Source organism: Puntigrus tetrazona, chromosome 2 (assembly GCF_018831695.1).
Source record: "Puntigrus tetrazona isolate hp1 chromosome 2, ASM1883169v1, whole genome shotgun sequence".
In the NCBI taxonomy this organism is placed as follows: Eukaryota; Metazoa; Chordata; class Actinopteri; order Cypriniformes; family Cyprinidae; genus Puntigrus; species Puntigrus tetrazona.
In genome coordinates, this window is record NC_056700.1 from 1,862,183 (window position 1) to 1,879,839 (window position 17,657).

At 36.8% G+C, this 17,657-nt stretch overlaps 2 protein-coding genes across 3 annotated transcripts; both read left to right on the forward strand.

Moving 5' to 3' along the window:
• The first annotated feature begins 2,322 nt into the window (after positions 1–2,322).
• Positions 2,323–5,009, forward strand: rgs1 (regulator of G protein signaling 1). Of its 2 annotated transcripts, XM_043218902.1 has the most exons (4): positions 2,325–2,887; positions 3,122–3,201; positions 3,634–3,800; positions 4,138–5,009. In XM_043218902.1, the coding sequence occupies exons 1-4, from the start codon at positions 2,853–2,855 to the stop codon at positions 4,312–4,314; spliced, it is 459 nt and encodes a 152-aa protein (XP_043074837.1). In that variant the 5' UTR covers positions 2,325–2,852; the 3' UTR covers positions 4,315–5,009. The 2 variants fall into 2 exon arrangements, with proteins under 2 accessions (XP_043074829.1, XP_043074837.1); XM_043218894.1 differs by having other exon boundaries at positions 2,323–3,201.
• A 6,830-nt stretch (positions 5,010–11,839) lies between these two features.
• On the forward strand, positions 11,840–14,704 carry rgs13 (regulator of G protein signaling 13). The gene is made up of 5 exons (XM_043221825.1): positions 11,840–12,000; positions 12,094–12,135; positions 12,229–12,290; positions 13,525–13,691; positions 13,782–14,704. Exons 1-5 carry the CDS (start codon positions 11,930–11,932, stop codon positions 13,965–13,967), a joined length of 528 nt encoding a protein of 175 aa, XP_043077760.1. The 5' UTR covers positions 11,840–11,929; the 3' UTR covers positions 13,968–14,704.
• Positions 14,705–17,657: the final 2,953 nt, after the last annotated feature.

Consider the following 17,657-nt stretch of genomic DNA (forward strand, 5'->3'; position numbering starts at 1 on the left):
CTTCAGCTGCACGTTTTAATGCATTTTTGATTGATCAGGAACGGAACCCCTCCGGGACAGACTTTTCACGATTCTCTAGGATAATTCCAGCCCAACCTCATCACGTATTACTAGCCAGCTTCTCCGGTCTACACGGCGCAGGCACAGTTTGATTCAAGGCAGACTTTTTTATCTGGATTCTCCCAAAGAGAATCCTAAATATAGAGTCTCGTTTTCCCGGCCTGACAAAGGGAATGCCTGATCTTGCTGACCCTGTCGAACGCGGCAAACGCACAGACGTCACACACACACACACACACACACGAGCTAGCACAGGTGCTACAAACAAATTACACAGACAAATGAGTCAGTCTCCGGCAAGACTGCCTTCCCTTCACAGCCCGGTGTGAACGTAATGATGCATCACAGACAATTCCACCCCGTCTGGAAATATGAAAATGTGAATTATTAATGTTGTTACAATTTTCTGAAACTGCGCGCATCCCTTCTTTAAGTTTTGAGGTTGAAACAGAGCGCTAACGGGGCGTAGATGAAGCGAACGCAAAGCAAAGGGACGAATAGAGTTAAAAGGCGCGCGTTCCTGTGCGTCGAGGCGAACGGATAACTCTGATTTCAGGAGTCAGCACAGGTGAGTGTGTCCTCATCCTTGCCAGCTTTTTTGGAAACCAAATTCTCCCGGCCATGTGTAAGTCATTATGCATGCAAATCCGGCAGAGGATTTTCCATTGCTTCTGGAGATTTACATGGCCACTGGCGGACTCAAACGATGCTAAAGGAGAGCTCAGAGGGGATCGCGTCCAAAACCTTTTTTTTTTGAACCGATGACATTCAGATAAAGGTGATTCGTTCGCACTCGTGGCTCTTCGTTATGTCCAAAATTAGAAAAAGTGGTGCATTTAAATTACACCCGGCCAGGTGTTAAGAGTCTTACCCGTATATCAAACCACAACCTGCGGTAGGAAGTTTAAATACCACTTTTTCCACCGGCCGCCCAAAAACCATCGCTCCGAATTTCCAATAGAAAGGACTCTTGGACTGTTTAACCCCTGACCCCAAAGTATTCAAATGCACAGCTCTAGCGAACTAGAGAAACACACACCAACAATTATGCAACTGATTTCTGGCATCGTCAGACAAAGATGACAACAGGAGAAGTAGATGGACACCTAAGCCACATTAAAACTAAATATGCGTACACGTGTGTCAAAAGCATTTTTAAGCATTAAATGAATCGAAGCGGATCGTGGTTAGTGCGCCCGTGCGAACTTGAAGGGAGCTGACTTCATAAAGAGCATCCACTAAAATCACAGTGAAACCAGTTTGTTACGAATCGCTGAGGATTGGTTTGCAGGGGCCTCCTGGTATGGCCGTTTTCCGTCTAATCCAACGACTTTCACCCGATGGCATTCACCAGCACAAGCCGACGGTTTTTGTAGAACTGTGATATCTGAGTCGTGTCGCTTCGCTCACGGGAAACGAGGGAAAATGAAATGGGAGGCACACCGGTATTCTGGTACCTTTGAAAGGATTAGATCGTAAATAATAGGCAAATACTTCAATTTAGGTCTATTTCGACCACACGCTATTTGGTTATGGCAGGATTTCCATTGTGCGATTTCAATATTGTGGATAAATGTGGTGATGACCTAATGGAGACCCACCTGGACCATCACAGACAGGTGTTGCTGTGGTAACTACCGGCTCTGGGAAAGGCTGCGCCAGATGCATGTGGGCAGGTTCAGCCGGCAGCACTACTAACATTAATCAATGTTTAAACTAAATATTTGTGGTTTGAATCAATGAGCTCTTGCTTTAGTGCTTTAGACATAAAAATAAATAAAATGTTATCGAAAAGTGGATTAATCCTCCTTTCCAGGAAAAAAAAAGTTATATATGCATTATTTCAAAGTTATATATTTATTATTACTATTATTAGAATAATAAATTATTATATAATATATAAGCAAATAATTGTATATATATATATATATATATATATATATATTTATATATATATATATATATATATATATATATATATATATATATAATGCAATAAAATATTTATAAATAAATATAATAATAAACTGAAATAAATAAATGGAATATCACATTTTTATTTGCACATTTAAATCTACTTTTCACATTTAAAATATTTAATAGACTATTCACATCAATGAAATCGTTTCATTCCCACTCATTTACTGTACATGAAGCAACATCAACAATAACAACATTAAAACTGAAAGTTTTTACACATTTGCAAAGAGTTTATTGGTTCAATAGATCAGACGCGATATTACACAAAACACTACTTATGAGACATTTTGACCTATTATTGCTGCAATTATTGCTGCTGTAGCGGCAGTTCGCCTTCAAACTAAGATTTTTGTCATCATTTCGGCTTGTATTGTTCCTAATCTGACTTTTTTCACTTTTACTTTGGAACAGAGCACTTTAAAAGCGCTTAAATTTCAGCAACCCCGCGTCCCACCGACCGGCACTTCCGGGGTGATTAAAGACATTTCGTTTAATTGTAAGTATTTGATCAAAAGCGTTTTTTCGTCTCATATAAATAATAAATCGGCCATGAAACGCCACGTCCTATTTTCGGAGGAAAAAATATGATGCTTTCTTACAAGCATCGCTGTTTAACCTGCAAAAAGTCACAAAGCAGTGTTAAACGGCGCGCCGTCACCTCTGTGCTGAAGATGTTTTCTTCATGACCTTACAGACCGAGGAGGTGACCCTGCCCAAAGCTTTGCATGCTGATTTCCATGTGTTCCATTCATGCCAGTAAATGTGTTTAGACCCTCCAGAGCCACACAGAGTCAGAGAGTGAAGGAGACTCCATGCAGAGGACACTGCTGTCAGAGATGGCCATAAAGTGAGTCCCCGATTATTAATGATTCCGTCCGCAGCCTTGTTTTTTAAATCATATTTACAGCTAATGCGCTTGAATGTACTGGTCACGGGGGAATTTCGGGGGTTCTTTCAGGATTTAAAGTTACAGGATTATTGTTGGCGGAAAGCGATCGGATTGAAAAGCTAGGATTCTGTAATCAATGTATTTGAAATCAGCTTCACCGGTGAAGGATCTCCATGTAATTTTCAAGGGTAGATTTTGTTGCTTTTCTCAGGAACCCGTGGACGACGTGGACTCTTGGGGCGAGTCCATCGAGAAGCTTCTGTCCTGCAAAGGTACGAAAAATCAGTTCCGAATGTTCTCTGGTTAATAGAAAAAAATCATAAATGTTACTTCTGCAATTTTTATTTTTATTTTTATCAGCTAAATTCACATTTGTTTACAAGAAAACAAAATAACAATATATTTTAAATATTTTTATATCTATTAATGTGTATTTCAATCATATTTACGCATTTACTAGCCATATGTTTTGAGGAAAATGCTCAGTAATATATATTTATATTACATTTTGAAAGATTTAAATGATTATTGTTTGGAGTTTGGCGTAATGCAAATAAATAAAGGGTCGCTCATTTGTAAACACTAGTCAAATTAGTTCGAACGAAACGAATGGTGATGCATCTGTATAAATGCGCATCAAATAACGTGTTTAAAGCACGCTCGGATATCAGCTGTTTAGCCATAATCAACTCTTCGTGCTGCAGCGGGACAGGCGGCTTTCCAGGACTTCCTAAAGTCGGAATACAGTGAGGAAAATATTCTGTTCTGGCTGGCATGTGAGGAATACAAGAAGATCTCGAGCGCACCGGAGATGATCAGCAGGGCGAACCAAATCTACACGGAGTTTGTGCAAACAGAAGCACCCAGACAGGTGAAACATCTCGTTTCAGAGTCCTTCGTCCTCGGTGAAGATACCAAACCAAAATATTAAATATCAGTTTAGTCCCATTACGTCCACAACAATAAATAAATAAATAAATAAATAAATAAAAATTAAAATTATTTAGCCTATTCGTATTCTCAAATAATGCAAAACATTTGTTAACAAAATATTTATTTAAAAAATTAATTAAAAATAATTATTTATTACAGTATCTATTTTATTGATTCATTTATTTGCTTGCTTATTTATTTATTTATTATTTTTCTAACTTTTTTCTTTTGAAAAACTAAAAACATTAATGAAACGCGTTGCACCTTCATTTCAGGTCAACATTGATTCTGGGACCCGCACAAATATAACAAACAACATCTCGGAGCCGAACCTGAGCTCATTTGATACGGCACAGAAGATGATCTTCAGTCTAATGGCGAGAGACTGCTATCCCAGGTTTCTGAAGTCTGACGTCTACCAGTCCATTCTGCAAAAGCATGGAAAGAGCTGACTTCATAATGACTAATTATTAGTGTACATCAAGTTTAACTATTGTGAGTAAATGTTTTTTTTTTTTTAGTTTTTAATTTTATATTTGGTAAACATGACCTTTTTAGTTTTTGGACTTTGGATAGCTCATCGGTTTTCATCATTATGTCGCCGTATAACGTTTTTTGAAGGAAAAACATGTTTACAGTGTCGCATACGATTTATTCTGATTTGTTGTTCTTTTGTTTTTATTTTTCCTGCTCACTGAAAATTCGACCAATTAACTGCAACTCGTTTTAAAATTATAACAGGAAAAAATTATGCATCAAAAATCATTCCCTATGGGATTAAAAGGATCTGTTATGGGCCTGAACGATTTCAGTAACTTCCTGTTTATCAACATACTGTTGAGAAATCAAGAATAATATGAAAATGAGAATCTGAATGCTGCTTTTTTAACTTGTACAGCCAATACGACTAACAGTTCATTTCTACAAAAGTGCAACCTATCGGTCAGGCATTTTTTTTAAACATTTCTTTTCGCTATGATGATAATGATGTAATTTTTTTTTATTGTTAAAAAAACATTACCGCTTAGGTTTTCTTATGATTGATGTTATGACCGTCAGGAGGAAATTTGTAAAATTATTTTAAAAAGACTGTTTAAATATGACCGTTTTTATGCAGGAACAGCCTGGATTGCTTATTTAAAAGATGGAAAAAATATATATATATATATATATATATATATAATATTTAAATAAATGAACATGGAACAAAAAAAAATTGTGTGAGCACTTCATATTTATGTATTTTTGATCTACCTTTTCTAACTTTTAGTATTTCATTTATTTAAAGACAAACCAAACAATAAAAGGAACATCCGGGATTTCTTATTTTAAAAGATGAAAAATAAATAAATAACTAAATAATAGAGAGCACAGAAAAATAAATAAATAAATAATAATAAATATATATATATATATATATATATATATATATATATATATATATATATATATATATATATATATATATATATATATATATATATTTTTTTTTATACATTTTTGATTTTTGATTTTTATTTTATCAAGCATGTAATAAGCCTATATTTAATACAGCCTACAACTTTTCTTTAAACATAAATATGCTTAATATTCAACATATAAATAATAGCCTATATCTGGTTTCCTTCGACCCTAAACGCAAATCATTATGAAATGAGTATCTAAAAATTTTAAACCACCTGTAAAAAATCAATACGAAAAATATTTTACTAAGAGAAAGATATACGGAAGTAACTTTCAAGAACGTGTACCTGTGCTTGACCGCTAGATGGCGACAGAGCACTGCGACCAATCAGCAGTTTTGTAGAGTTTTTGATTTGACCAACTGACTGAACCCACATAGCGTAAAAATATCCATCTTTTTGCGTCACATATCCTTGGACCTTTCACATCCTGGCACGATCGTCTGAAATATCACCTGGAATGTTATTTTTCGCCCATGCGTATTTTTTTCGCATGGCCTACTTAAAAGTCACGGAGGAAAACAATATACTCAAGAACAATGCACAGTTATCGAACTTTCCCATTCAAACGCATTTAAAGACAAAAAAATGCGCTTGTTTGCATGTAAATTATTTTAGAGAATTTGCATGGGTTTACAATACAGACATTGGCATGCAAAACGAGTGGCTGCCTTTACATCAGCACACCTAGAAACTGCAGAACAGTCACATATGAAACCAGTACCGACGTCATGTGCTTTCGGCCTAAAAAAGAGAACACAATACCCTCACGTACCTAAATTGGTATCGGCTGCTTCTGTAGCTACTGAGGTTTAGAGATAAAAAGGGAGCAGAAATTTCCAAAACAGTACTTGCCTCACAGTGGTACAGTAAATAGAGTTTAATTCTGTGTTGTGATGCTTTGGGTGAAATGTTGAAATAATGAAATAAGTCCGGGGCAAATGAGAGAGACAGTTGAGGGTTTGCGCGTGTTGAAAGTTGGTTTTGGTGTTTTGGCCTTAGTGGTTTGCATCTGAACAGACAGACATTGCGTCTATGTCTTTCGGTGTGTGTTTATACCCTCTTGTACGCCACAGCGACTTCCTCTTCTGTGCTTATCGAAGGGGAAACGTCGAAGAACGCGATGTGTCTGTAGACATTATGTCATACATGCTTTTTCCATGGCCATATCTATCGATCTAATATTCGTTATTGCGTTATATAACGTGATTATGCTTTAGAATTCATTTTTGGGTTTTTGTAATAAGAAAACAAACTGATGGGTGGCTTGAAATCCTCCACAAAACATGAATTGGAGAGACATGACCTATCAATGTTTTAATCGCCACGTTAATAATTTAGTTTGCAGTAAAGAGGAAAACAAGCCCTTTCTTGGGTCTCTCTCATATGGAGCATTGGTAAATCAGATCATTTTCTTCTTTATTTTATTTTATGCATAGGTTTAAGTTTGATTATTGTAGTTCTCACTCTTTTTCTCTCACATATGGCACGTCTCCTAAATGCTGGGTAGGTTCTTTCGGAAATGTGACTCTCCAAAATTTAAGAATAAAAATAAGAATACTGTAATACTGAAGTTTCCTTACTACCTTTCTGGATCTGGGAACATGTCGGTTACGTTACGTGTCGGAGAGCTCTCCGATTTCATCAAAAATATCTTCATTTCATATTCCAAGGATGAGCAAAGCTCTTACGGCTTTGGAACGGGGTAAGTTTTTAATGACATTTTTATTTTGGGGTGGAGTAACCCTTTAAAGAGGACATCATATGCCCATTTTCATAGGTTGGCGTGATTCGTAAGAGTCTCCATGAAATTCCTCAGTGGTTGCGTATATAACTGGTGCATGTCTCTTTAAATTATAATAAGATAATCTTCTCCCTCCCCCTCTCTTTTTTTGTGTATTACCATAAAAAAACAAATAAATAATAACACACTGCATCCCTAGTGGCTCTCATGTCGGAAGAAAATAAAGACTCTAGATTAAAATGAAAATTATTTAGAAAATATGGCTTATGATCAGGGTTAGGAGTTTCTACACCATTATTAATAATTTCCCACTGATTTTAGGAATACATTTTGGTTATGGCTAGGTTTAGGGGTAGGGATTGGGAAAAATCTATATCAATGTTGATCCAGGTCAATGGCTTTCTTACGTAACACTAATTACCGTCAGACTTGAATTAAGGTTATAATAACAATAATTTCATTTTAAAGCACAGCCACCGCAAAATCAGCCTTATTTTTGCTTTTGAGCTTGTTCCTGTTTTTTGATCTGGTCAACGTTTGCTGGGAAATCTTGGGCCTTGGCATTCACGTGAACATTACTTCGACACGTACCTAAAGCGGAGCAAGTACACCCCTTCATGGCAATGGTGTTTACTGATCACACCGCAAAACTTGATCAGGAATGGTTTGAAGAACATGCAAAGTGTTGAAAGCGTCACCTAGGCCTCCAAACCCCTGGATCACATTCGAACCGAGCTCAATATAGGACAAACAAATGCAATAGGGCTTCACAATTAAACCCCCGATTATTCCCTTGAAATTGCAATTGCCATTATTAATTATGATCATCACAATTTACACTAAATGACTGCAACTGCGTGCCTTTATTGCTTTTTTATAGTACTAATCATCAAATGCCAGTTATACATCGGATTGGTTCATTCGCCAGATATCACAGGACACATTCAACGCCAGGCATTATGGTCTATTTTTGTCGGTTGCGGTCTGAACACTCGTGATACCTGCCTTCGGAAACACATCTGCATGTAATGTGCAGTATATATATTTTCTCACCGCACGTGTACGCTTTGCATCAAGCGCAGAGAACATTTCCATGCATGCGCCTTAGGCGAGAACATTGTCATCTCCCGCGGCGTTTTTGGCTCTCGTGAAACAGTTTGATACCGTGTAATGGATCGATCAATGCAAATCGCATCTCACACAGAAACGTGACTCTACCTGCTCGTGTTTTAATGCAATCGCTGAAGTTCTGAGAAGGGATTTTGTGAGAAACAACAACCGATACATGACACGTAATCTACCTGGTCCGGCGGCATAAAAGTACCTTGGTGCCATTTTCAGCGGGACACAGTACATACCAATGCAGCTTCCAAAAGAAATGAACACTAGAGGCTGCAAAACTCACCTTTTAGTCCTTTTCACACAAATAATATAACTTAATAAAAATGTGCCAGGATTCACATATTGAACTCGGGGAACGTTTCTCTTTGAAACGGCGCAGCAAGGCACGTAAAAACGGTTTCGTACAAAAAGTGCACAGCGGTACGCATCTTCACCAGACGCGGTCGGCAGTAATGCTTAACTAAATCCAAGGCAAACGGAGTTGCATTTGCAGTTTCCTGTGTGACACTTTCATTTTTAGTCATTCTTTTCTCAGCTCTCATTCTTGATTAACTAGTGGCGCACAAGAGGAAATGACTGTGCACACATTAGGATGTAAATTGTGAGATGTACGAAAGTTAAAGCATCTGAAAAGTTTTTTGAAATTTCCCAAACGATGACGCTTGCCTATTATATTATGCATGCAGGTTTACGAGAACACTTTGTGCTGTCATTTTAAAGCGACAAAGTGATGAGGGCCGACTTGTTTTGACCGGGTGTCCTTTACGTAAAAATCACATGTAGTGTGATTTATTTTCAAACAGAACGATTTCTTTTGATTTATTTTGTTAGCTGTTTTCAGCTGGTTGAACTAACCCGACTGCAGTTTGACCGAGATTAATTGGCACGCGCAATCACATGATTTCTGAGATACGTTAAATGCTTTTGCGAATGAACTCTTCGTATATTTATTCAAGAAGATGCACGTTAGTTTCCTCGTGCAAGGTCACACCAAGTTCTTTGTTCCTTTCCGCGCTGGAAACATCACTACCGCATATAGCATGTACAAAGTGTACTGCAGGGTCTTAAACCCACACACTACCGATCTGGTGACTGCACCTTCAGACAAACGTTCCACGTGAAGTCAACAGAACATCGACATTTTACATCACAATACATCTTTTTGGTCATCTATCATTACCTGTTTGTCATTTTTACATTTAGCTGCATTTACTTACACCAAAAAATTATATTAATTAACATGCAAATAGATGGCATTGTAGCTGTTCTAGCATTCAGGTTAAGCGTTCGTTTACGGGGAATGGTTAATGAATTATTCTCCCACCAAAACCGTGGCGCTACGAGAGTAAAACTGAACTTTTAAAGGATGTAAAAACTTAAAATGAATACACTTTTGGCAGTTGTGATCAGGACTGATGTGGGAAAAAAATTGATGTCGGTCAAAACATGTCCTCTAAGGACCTCTGTGTAACTTGACACACAGGGATTAAATATCCTGACGCACAAGGGTTAAATATCCTGTTTCACTTGTATCACATGGATAAAAAGCGTATCAGATGCTGTTTTGAAATGAAAGCTCTGGTGTCATCACACGCCGGTGCAGTGTGAATGAATGTCCACGCATTAAAACATTTATTTCAACAAATCCCTAATCATCATGCTCCCTACGCATCTAAACACGTGTCATATTTTCGCATTTTAGTTTAAGGATACAAACACGAGCACGAATGTGACTCAAACCCAGTCCTTTTTTCACCAACAATCTCTCTAATCATAGCCTGTAAAACAGGTCCAGTCAAGCAGGGAAATATTAATTGCTTGCAACAGATTTGAATATAAACATGGAGACGCAGCAGTATGCTTGTTGTTCGTAATATACATCTCATGATATATTATTCAGTGATGTATTTTATGACTGTTAATGCGTTCTTTTGGCCATTCAAGTACAAGCTGCAATATGTTATGGTATTTTTGTGTACCCAAAACAATAACACAAAAGCGTCTGCGTACAGCATATACTTAGTATCTATTTGAAATATATTTTGCATATTCATATTTGTCATAACAAGTGAAGTCTCAGGAGACAAAAACAGAAGTGATACCGTTGACTTGAATGGGGCTTTCTGTTGTGTTAAAGAGACAGGTCTCGGTAGACAATGCATCGTTTTCCTCTGCAAAACTCCCTAGGCCTTGGGACCGTTTATTTTACAATTCTGCTTGGATTTATGCTGAATCTGATTTCTTACGAACCACGAGCAAATGTCCCTGCAACTTCAGGGATTCTCTAACTATTTGTTTTTGTCGTTACCTGTGGCTAACTAAAGGCTCTGGCAGTGTTTGGGGCCGAGGGTTTGCTAGGGATTGCACAGAATTTGCTATAGGGCCCCTCAGAATCCCTTTCAGTGGTGGGTGGCGCTCAGTCGGGCCCCTCCTATCCTCTGGACCTTATGCACTCCGTCACCTCTTTCTCCTCAGTTACTACTTCCCCCAAAGTTAAAAGGAATCGGGAGTGCATGGTGGGGAATGTGTACTTTTTAGAACGAATAAATACAGTGACTACAAACTCAGCACATGATGCAAATCTGCAGTAATTACATGTTAAGACAAACATCCTGTATGTATTTAATCCCATTTTATTATTTGTCTCCGCTGCTGACCTTGATACCAACCATTCTAACGGCAAATGTAACATTTGTTACATCTGCGTGTGTGCGTTCAGTGTTGAACTTTCTTCTCTTGCGTCCTATTGCTCATGCACTGCAGAATTGCAGGTTTGAACTTCCTTCAGCTTGAAGCCTATTCATTTCACTTTTGATTCTACATTTGCAAAAAAAAAAGTGTTTATATACACAAGCAAGCAGTCCAGATGAGAAAAAGCAACTTTTCTTTTCATAAAAAGTAACAAAGTAATACAATAAGTTACTTTTTTAGGGAGTACCGCGATACTGTTTTGATACTGTTTGATTTTCCCCAACCTCTGGCCGTGGTGAACAAACATCTTGAAATACCTTGAGATTTTGTCCTGTCTGGAAGCTGCATTTGGAAAATCTTCCTAAGCTTCCCTTTTTCCTTTGTCGCGTTGCGTTAGCAACTCCTTCAAATAGCAAACACTTATCCTGTAGCTTATAGCGTAGTGATAAGACGCTTATTAAAAGCTCTTTTGATTGTCTACGAGACGTCACTTGAAACTTTCAAGGTTTTCTGCAACTATACTATGGTAATCAGCGTATTCTGGTTACTTTCAGATACTTTAAATACATTTTCACGGATTTAAAATGTAATACGAATTTTTCAACACGTTGAACGTGTCATACAATTGGCTACTGTAGCCATCGGCGTATTCCAAAAATACACCGAAATATATTAAAGCAACAACACGTGCATATCAAAAAAGCTCAGCCATTATTTGTTGGCTAAACATAAACACGGAGCTTGTATACAAGAGATCTGATGCAAAAGTCAGCATTTGCTTATCTGCCCGTGAACTTTCCAGTCTGATTTGCATCTACACAGCCGTGCTGTAGCTGCTTTCATAGATAGAAACACTATTGCGCCTGTCTAAGCTAGTTAGCGTCACCTCAAAAACTTCCTCTTTCGTTGTGGTTAGCTGATACGAAACGCGTGACGCCAAGACAAGACAGTTTAAAAAGAGTTGTGAGAGCAGCCCGCTCTTATTAACTGAAATAACCGAAGCGCAACAGCAAGCCAACACAAATCAGTACCAGAAAGGTTTTTACGATGCCAACCATATTATCATCTTCAACTGAAATAAAGAACATGAACAAGGAGGATAAACCAGACAGTCCCAGGTAAGTGTTGTTTATCGTTGAAATGTGAGCTGTGCATCATGGAACTGGTGCTTTTGACCGACAAATTTAATAAAAACGAACTTCCCTCCTCAGGAGACTAGACAAGTGGCGTTTTCGTCGCCCGTTGACAGACAAGTAAGCTGCTTTCATTGTAGTTTTTCTCTAATTATACAACTATTATGTTAGGATTGCAGTCGAACATCCACTGATTGTGCTTTATTCAAACAGACTGAACCCAGGTGAGACTCTGCTCTGGTCCCAATCATTGGAAAACCTTCTCAGATCCAAATGTAAGTGGCACACACACAAAAAATACATTATGTGTATCATATATATCATATATATATATATATATATATATATATATATATATATATATATATATATATATATATATATATATATATATATATATATATATAACATGTATTCACTAATACAAAATTCGCAGCATTCATATATTCATAATGATATTTTTCTTTAATTGATGTTTTGTAGATCAGGGCAAAACGTAGAAACAAAGCCTACACTGTTTACTAGATGGTCAAGCCACTGACCTGAACAAGTGGTATATGTATGCAAACGAGTAGAGAAAAGCAGCTTCTGTTTGGACATGTAAATCACACAAATAATTTAAATAATAATAAAAGTTCCAAATAATATTCAAAAATATACTTTTATTCAGCGTGCACTGAATCGATCAAAAGCGACAGTCAAGACATTCGTTACGACAGATATTACAATAAATGCTGTTTTTTTAATTTTCTGTTCATCAAAGAATCCTTTGAAATGAAAATGAAAAGAATGATAATAATAAGAAATGTTCCTTGATTAAAATGATTTCTGAAGGATCATGTGACACTGAAGATTTAAAGGCTGATGAAAATTCTGCTTTGCATTACAAGAATAAATTATATTTGTAAAAGATATTCCAGCAAAAACTGATTTTTTATTGTAATTAAATTTCACTGTCATTATTTCGTAGCATATTTTTATCAAATAAATGCAGCTTTTATTTATTTATTTATTTATTTTAAATCGAGGGAGCAAAAAATTGTGAATGGTCTACATTAATGTGTTATTAATGATTAATAGCTCTTTTAAAACCAAAGCTGATTTTGCCTTACAATTTCTGTTTAAAGATTTTATTTGCTTCCATAAAGTGCTTTTAGTTTGAATCTTTCTTTATATATATATATATATATATATATATATATATATATATATATATATATATATATATATACATATATATAGTAACAGAGGGCAAAAATGTCTCAAACCATGGAGTAAATTTGAATATCAAGTTAATTACAAATTTCAAGCATCTTGACACCATTTGGTTAAAATTTATGTTTAAAATGTTCTCAGAAAAGCACATTTTTGTAGCTGTCACTACATTTTATAACCAGTCATTCAGTTTTCAGAGCGATTTAGGTGTCCAAACACAGCGGCTGCAGCACTGACGTAAAACAGATGCATTCACATTGAGCAACAGACTAACCCTGCGGTTTGTTCTTATAGATGGCATGGCAACGTTCCACACCTTCCTCAAATCTGAGTTCAGCGATGAGAACATTGAATTTTGGCTGGTTTGCGAAGACTTCAAAAAAATAAGGAGCTCCTCCAGACTATCCTCAAGGGCCAAGAAGATATTCGAGCATTACATCAGGGCAGAAGCTCCCAAAGAGGTAAGACCAGCGTGAACCGAAGAAACGAGGTTTTATTAATCGAAAAAGAGTAATCAACGTTAATATAAATCTCCGTCAATCTGTCCTCAGATAAACATCGATCACATCACGAGAGAGCTCATCAAGCAGAACGTCCAAGCTCCCACCAGAGAGTGTTTCGATGAAGCTCAGAGGATTGTCTACGGTCTCATGGAGAGGGATTCCTATCCCAGGTTTCTTCGCTCTGACATGTACAGAGCACTTCTGGAATCAGTCACACAAAGGATTAAGGTCTGAGAGCATCTTATACGAAGGACTTTGGGACTCCAAAAGCATCCGTGGGACTGTTGGAGCAATGGACAAGACGGCCGTGGAGTAGTCAAGCTTCGCTGAGATTCGGGCCTGGACTTGGGTTGCGCTGGACGTTGAATAAGCTTGAATAAGCTATTGTTTGTATGTACTGTATTACACTGCTCTATTGTTCTGTGTGGCTGTGGGATTTACAAAGACAAATGAGCTTTCTGTACCGCTCGCCTGTGATGAACCACAGGAGATCTTCAACGTGCCGCGACCGCAGGAACACCATATGGACATTATTTAACTTTATTACTTTGATGAGTGTCAAATCTGGTTAGCATGACATGCCTCGGGAATAATACTAACGTCATTTTAAGAACTAATTATTTAATATTAACTCATTACGCAATGAGCAACAACAATTTCATGGACACGAAACGATCTGCAAATGTAAATCCCATTGTTTTTGTGTCCGTTGGGGAACGTATGGGACATTCTTACAAAAATATGCATAACAAGCCTAGCCATTTACAATTTTTTTATAAGATTTCTCAGTTGGATATTATTTCAGGGGGTCAGCAAGTAAAATAAAAGTTTGGCTTGTGTTTCCTGGATTCATCAGCTCTTGATTTCTGAATGGCAAATGAATATGATGAACTTACTGTACATTCAGATTGTCTGGGTGTTCGTTTTTAAGAGCCGTTTAATAACTTAATAAACAAAACTGTTAATAGAAAGTCATTTGTTGTCCTTCTTCTTTTAAATTGGCGGCACTTTATTGTAGGTTCTCTTGCATATTACTACAATATTAGTCATTTATTAGTCGTTTTTAAGCACATAATTATGCCTCATTCTACTTCCCCAATACCTAAACTCAACAACTACCTTATTAATTATTGATACTCAGCAAATTAGTAATTTATTAAGGAAAAAGTCAAATAGTGAATAGTGGTCCCTATTCTAAAAAGTGTTACTTTTTTTATTTGGGAAGGCTTGAAATATTTATATATTTATCAGATAAAGAAAATACTAAACCAGCTGACATTTATTTAAAAGGAAGTAACATATCTGCAGCTTTCTTCAAAATATCGTCCTTTGTGTTTGGCAGAACAAAATAAAAATCACATAGATTTCATTTTTAGGTGAACTATTCCTTTAAATAGCTATTTATTATGACATGTGCCTCAGTAAATTCATAGTTTGCAACTTAGTAACAGTTACTAAGGTAGTTCAGTTATGGGGTAGGATTAAGAGATCGAATATATGCCTTATGCGCAGTAATAAAGCCGCAATGCTAGTAATATGGATGCTAACTAGTTGATATTGAGAAATGGTCCATAAAATAACCTCTAAAGGGATCCTTCACCCTAAAATGAAAATTATTATTCATTTTATTCACTTAGCCCTATGTCGTTGTATGGAAATAAAATAAAAACACAGCTTTAATTACAATTTGGCATCCACTGAACACACTTAGCCTAGCTCTTCTGGTAGTGTTTAAATCAAAGCATAAATAGACGCTAACAGAGCATCTGTGCGTCATATAATAAGAAGATAGCATCATTTATCAGAACTTTTGAGCTATTTTGTTGTTCAATGAATACACACACTCACACACACACACACACACACACACACATATATATTACAGGTGTTCAAACATTTTTTGGGCCGCTGCAAAGTAAATCAGGCGCTCAATGATAAATTTTAGGTACTTTTCTTTCAAATTAAAAAAAAAAAGTATATCCTGCCGTATGTAACATGAAGTGTAATAAACAGATGTAGTTAAAAGAATTTCATATTGGATATCCCCTTCAGCACGCTGCTTTCTGTTTCATGACCGAAAGTTAGCAGGGGGAGGGGATGGGGTAACATCACATGATGACGCCTGACTTTCTGTCACCACTTCCCTATTTACACAAATAGTGTGATAGTCACCGCATTCTTTTCAAATATCACAGACAAACAGGAAGTTGACATACCCACTCTGTACCCCTCAGCTAGAACAAAAAAAATAATCACATAGCGCACGTACTGTCTGGTTTATTTTTATCTGTAGCGTTCATTTGGAAAAAAAAAATCATTTCCTCTGTGAGAATATTGCAGGTTTTATGGCTGGTCAGGTGCTCTTTAAAAATTCTGTGTAATTTACTTACATTGTCTTTTACTGTTAACCGCAATCAGCAGGATATTGTGAATTATTTTATGGCGCGTGACTCAATACTAAGGGACGCGTAAAAATGTCATATGATTTGTGGGCGGAAAAAACTTTTTATTAAACCTTGAAGAATCTGATATAACAGCACAATTAGGCATGCTATGACTCGTAACTGGTTAACTGTTAGTTGTCTTATGAATTTAAGATGGTCTAATATTAAATTATCTGTAATTTACCATATACATCGGCAAATGTTAAAACAACAGCATGGCCACATGTTACAGATTCCTTCTGTTTCTGTTCTCCTGCATTAGTTTCTTTGACCTATTTCATGTTTCCCCTTGATTGCCATGTTCAGTTCACCTGTGGTCAGTTAATTATAACCATAAGTTCCTTTCTTAAAATCTAGCCGTTTAGTTTTACAGGACGTCAGTTGCTAATGCTGATTTGCTTTTGCTCTGTTAGATTTTCTCTTTTGTTTCTCTGATTTATTACTGTAGACTGTGTTGAACTTTTTTGCGCGCTTTAACTTAGCTTAAGCTAACATTACAGTTCATTTTACCGCAGCAGATTTGCTGCCTTTATCCGAGGACCTTTCATAGTGACTGGTTATTCATGGTTCACTCATCAACTGAACTTATAACCTTTTTATGACCTTACCAGATGTCTAACGCCTAGGCTACACCAATAATTGTAGAGAAATTTATGTGTGATTAATGTGAAGCTAAATCCGCAGATGCTGGGAAAGCTGTCACATTTCATACAATAGAAAATGCATTGATAAGATAATCACTACTGTGTGAAAAAATGTATACGCAAACAGGTTTTCTGTGATGTTTTAAGGGTGGAGTTGGTTCAAGGGATAAAAAAATATTGTTTGGTGAGTTTAAATGTAAATGAAGTATTTGGAAATTCCCCACAATTTACAGAAACAAATGTGTGTGTGTGTGTGTGTGTGTGTGTGTGTGTGTGTGTGTGTGTATGTGTGTGTGTGCGCGCACCCGTTATTTATCACGTTATGGGGACCAAATGTCCCCACAAGGATAGGGATACCAGTAAATTTTGACCTTATGGGGACATTTTTTTAGGTCTCCATGAGGAAACAAGCTTATAAAACATGCAGGATAAATTTTTTTTGAACATCTGAAATTGCCAATAGTTTCCTGTAAAGGGTAGGTTTAGGTGTAGGGTTGGTGTAGGACAATAACACATACAGTCTGTACAGTATAAAAACCATTATGCCTATGGAATGTCCCCATAAAATGCCCATGGAAATCCAACAGGTGTGTGTGTGTGTGTGTGTGTGTGTGTGTGTGTGTGTGTGTGTGTGTTTCTGGTTTTTGGGGTTCATGGGGACACAAGTTTGTTTAATGACATGGGAATGACAGAGGTATAACAATCTGAAGATCTGCCAATGCCCCCATAATTCAAAAGGCTTATAAAACCTACTAAATGGTGTTTTGTTCTTATTCTAAAACTGCATAAAGTTCCCGTTAAGGGGTAGGTTTAGGTGTAGTGCTGGTGTAGGGCAA

What these genes read in the sequence shown, in the direction of transcription:
- rgs1 (XM_043218894.1), top strand. Translation starts at nt 3,066, where the DNA reads ATGTATTTGAAATCAGCTTCACCGGTGAAGGATCTCCATGTAATTTTC. An exon ending in GAAGCTTCTGTCCTGCAAAG is followed by an intron (nt 3,202 to 3,633) that starts GTACGAAAAATC and finishes TTCGTGCTGCAG; the next exon opens with CGGGACAGGCGGCTTTCCAG. An exon ending in AAACAGAAGCACCCAGACAG is followed by an intron (nt 3,801 to 4,137) that starts GTGAAACATCTC and finishes CCTTCATTTCAG; the next exon opens with GTCAACATTGATTCTGGGAC.
- rgs13 (XM_043221825.1), top strand. Translation starts at nt 11,930, where the DNA reads ATGCCAACCATATTATCATCTTCAACTGAAATAAAGAACATGAACAAG. An exon ending in GATAAACCAGACAGTCCCAG is followed by an intron (nt 12,001 to 12,093) that starts GTAAGTGTTGTT and finishes TTCCCTCCTCAG; the next exon opens with GAGACTAGACAAGTGGCGTT. An exon ending in AAACCTTCTCAGATCCAAAT is followed by an intron (nt 12,291 to 13,524) that starts GTAAGTGGCACA and finishes TTGTTCTTATAG; the next exon opens with ATGGCATGGCAACGTTCCAC.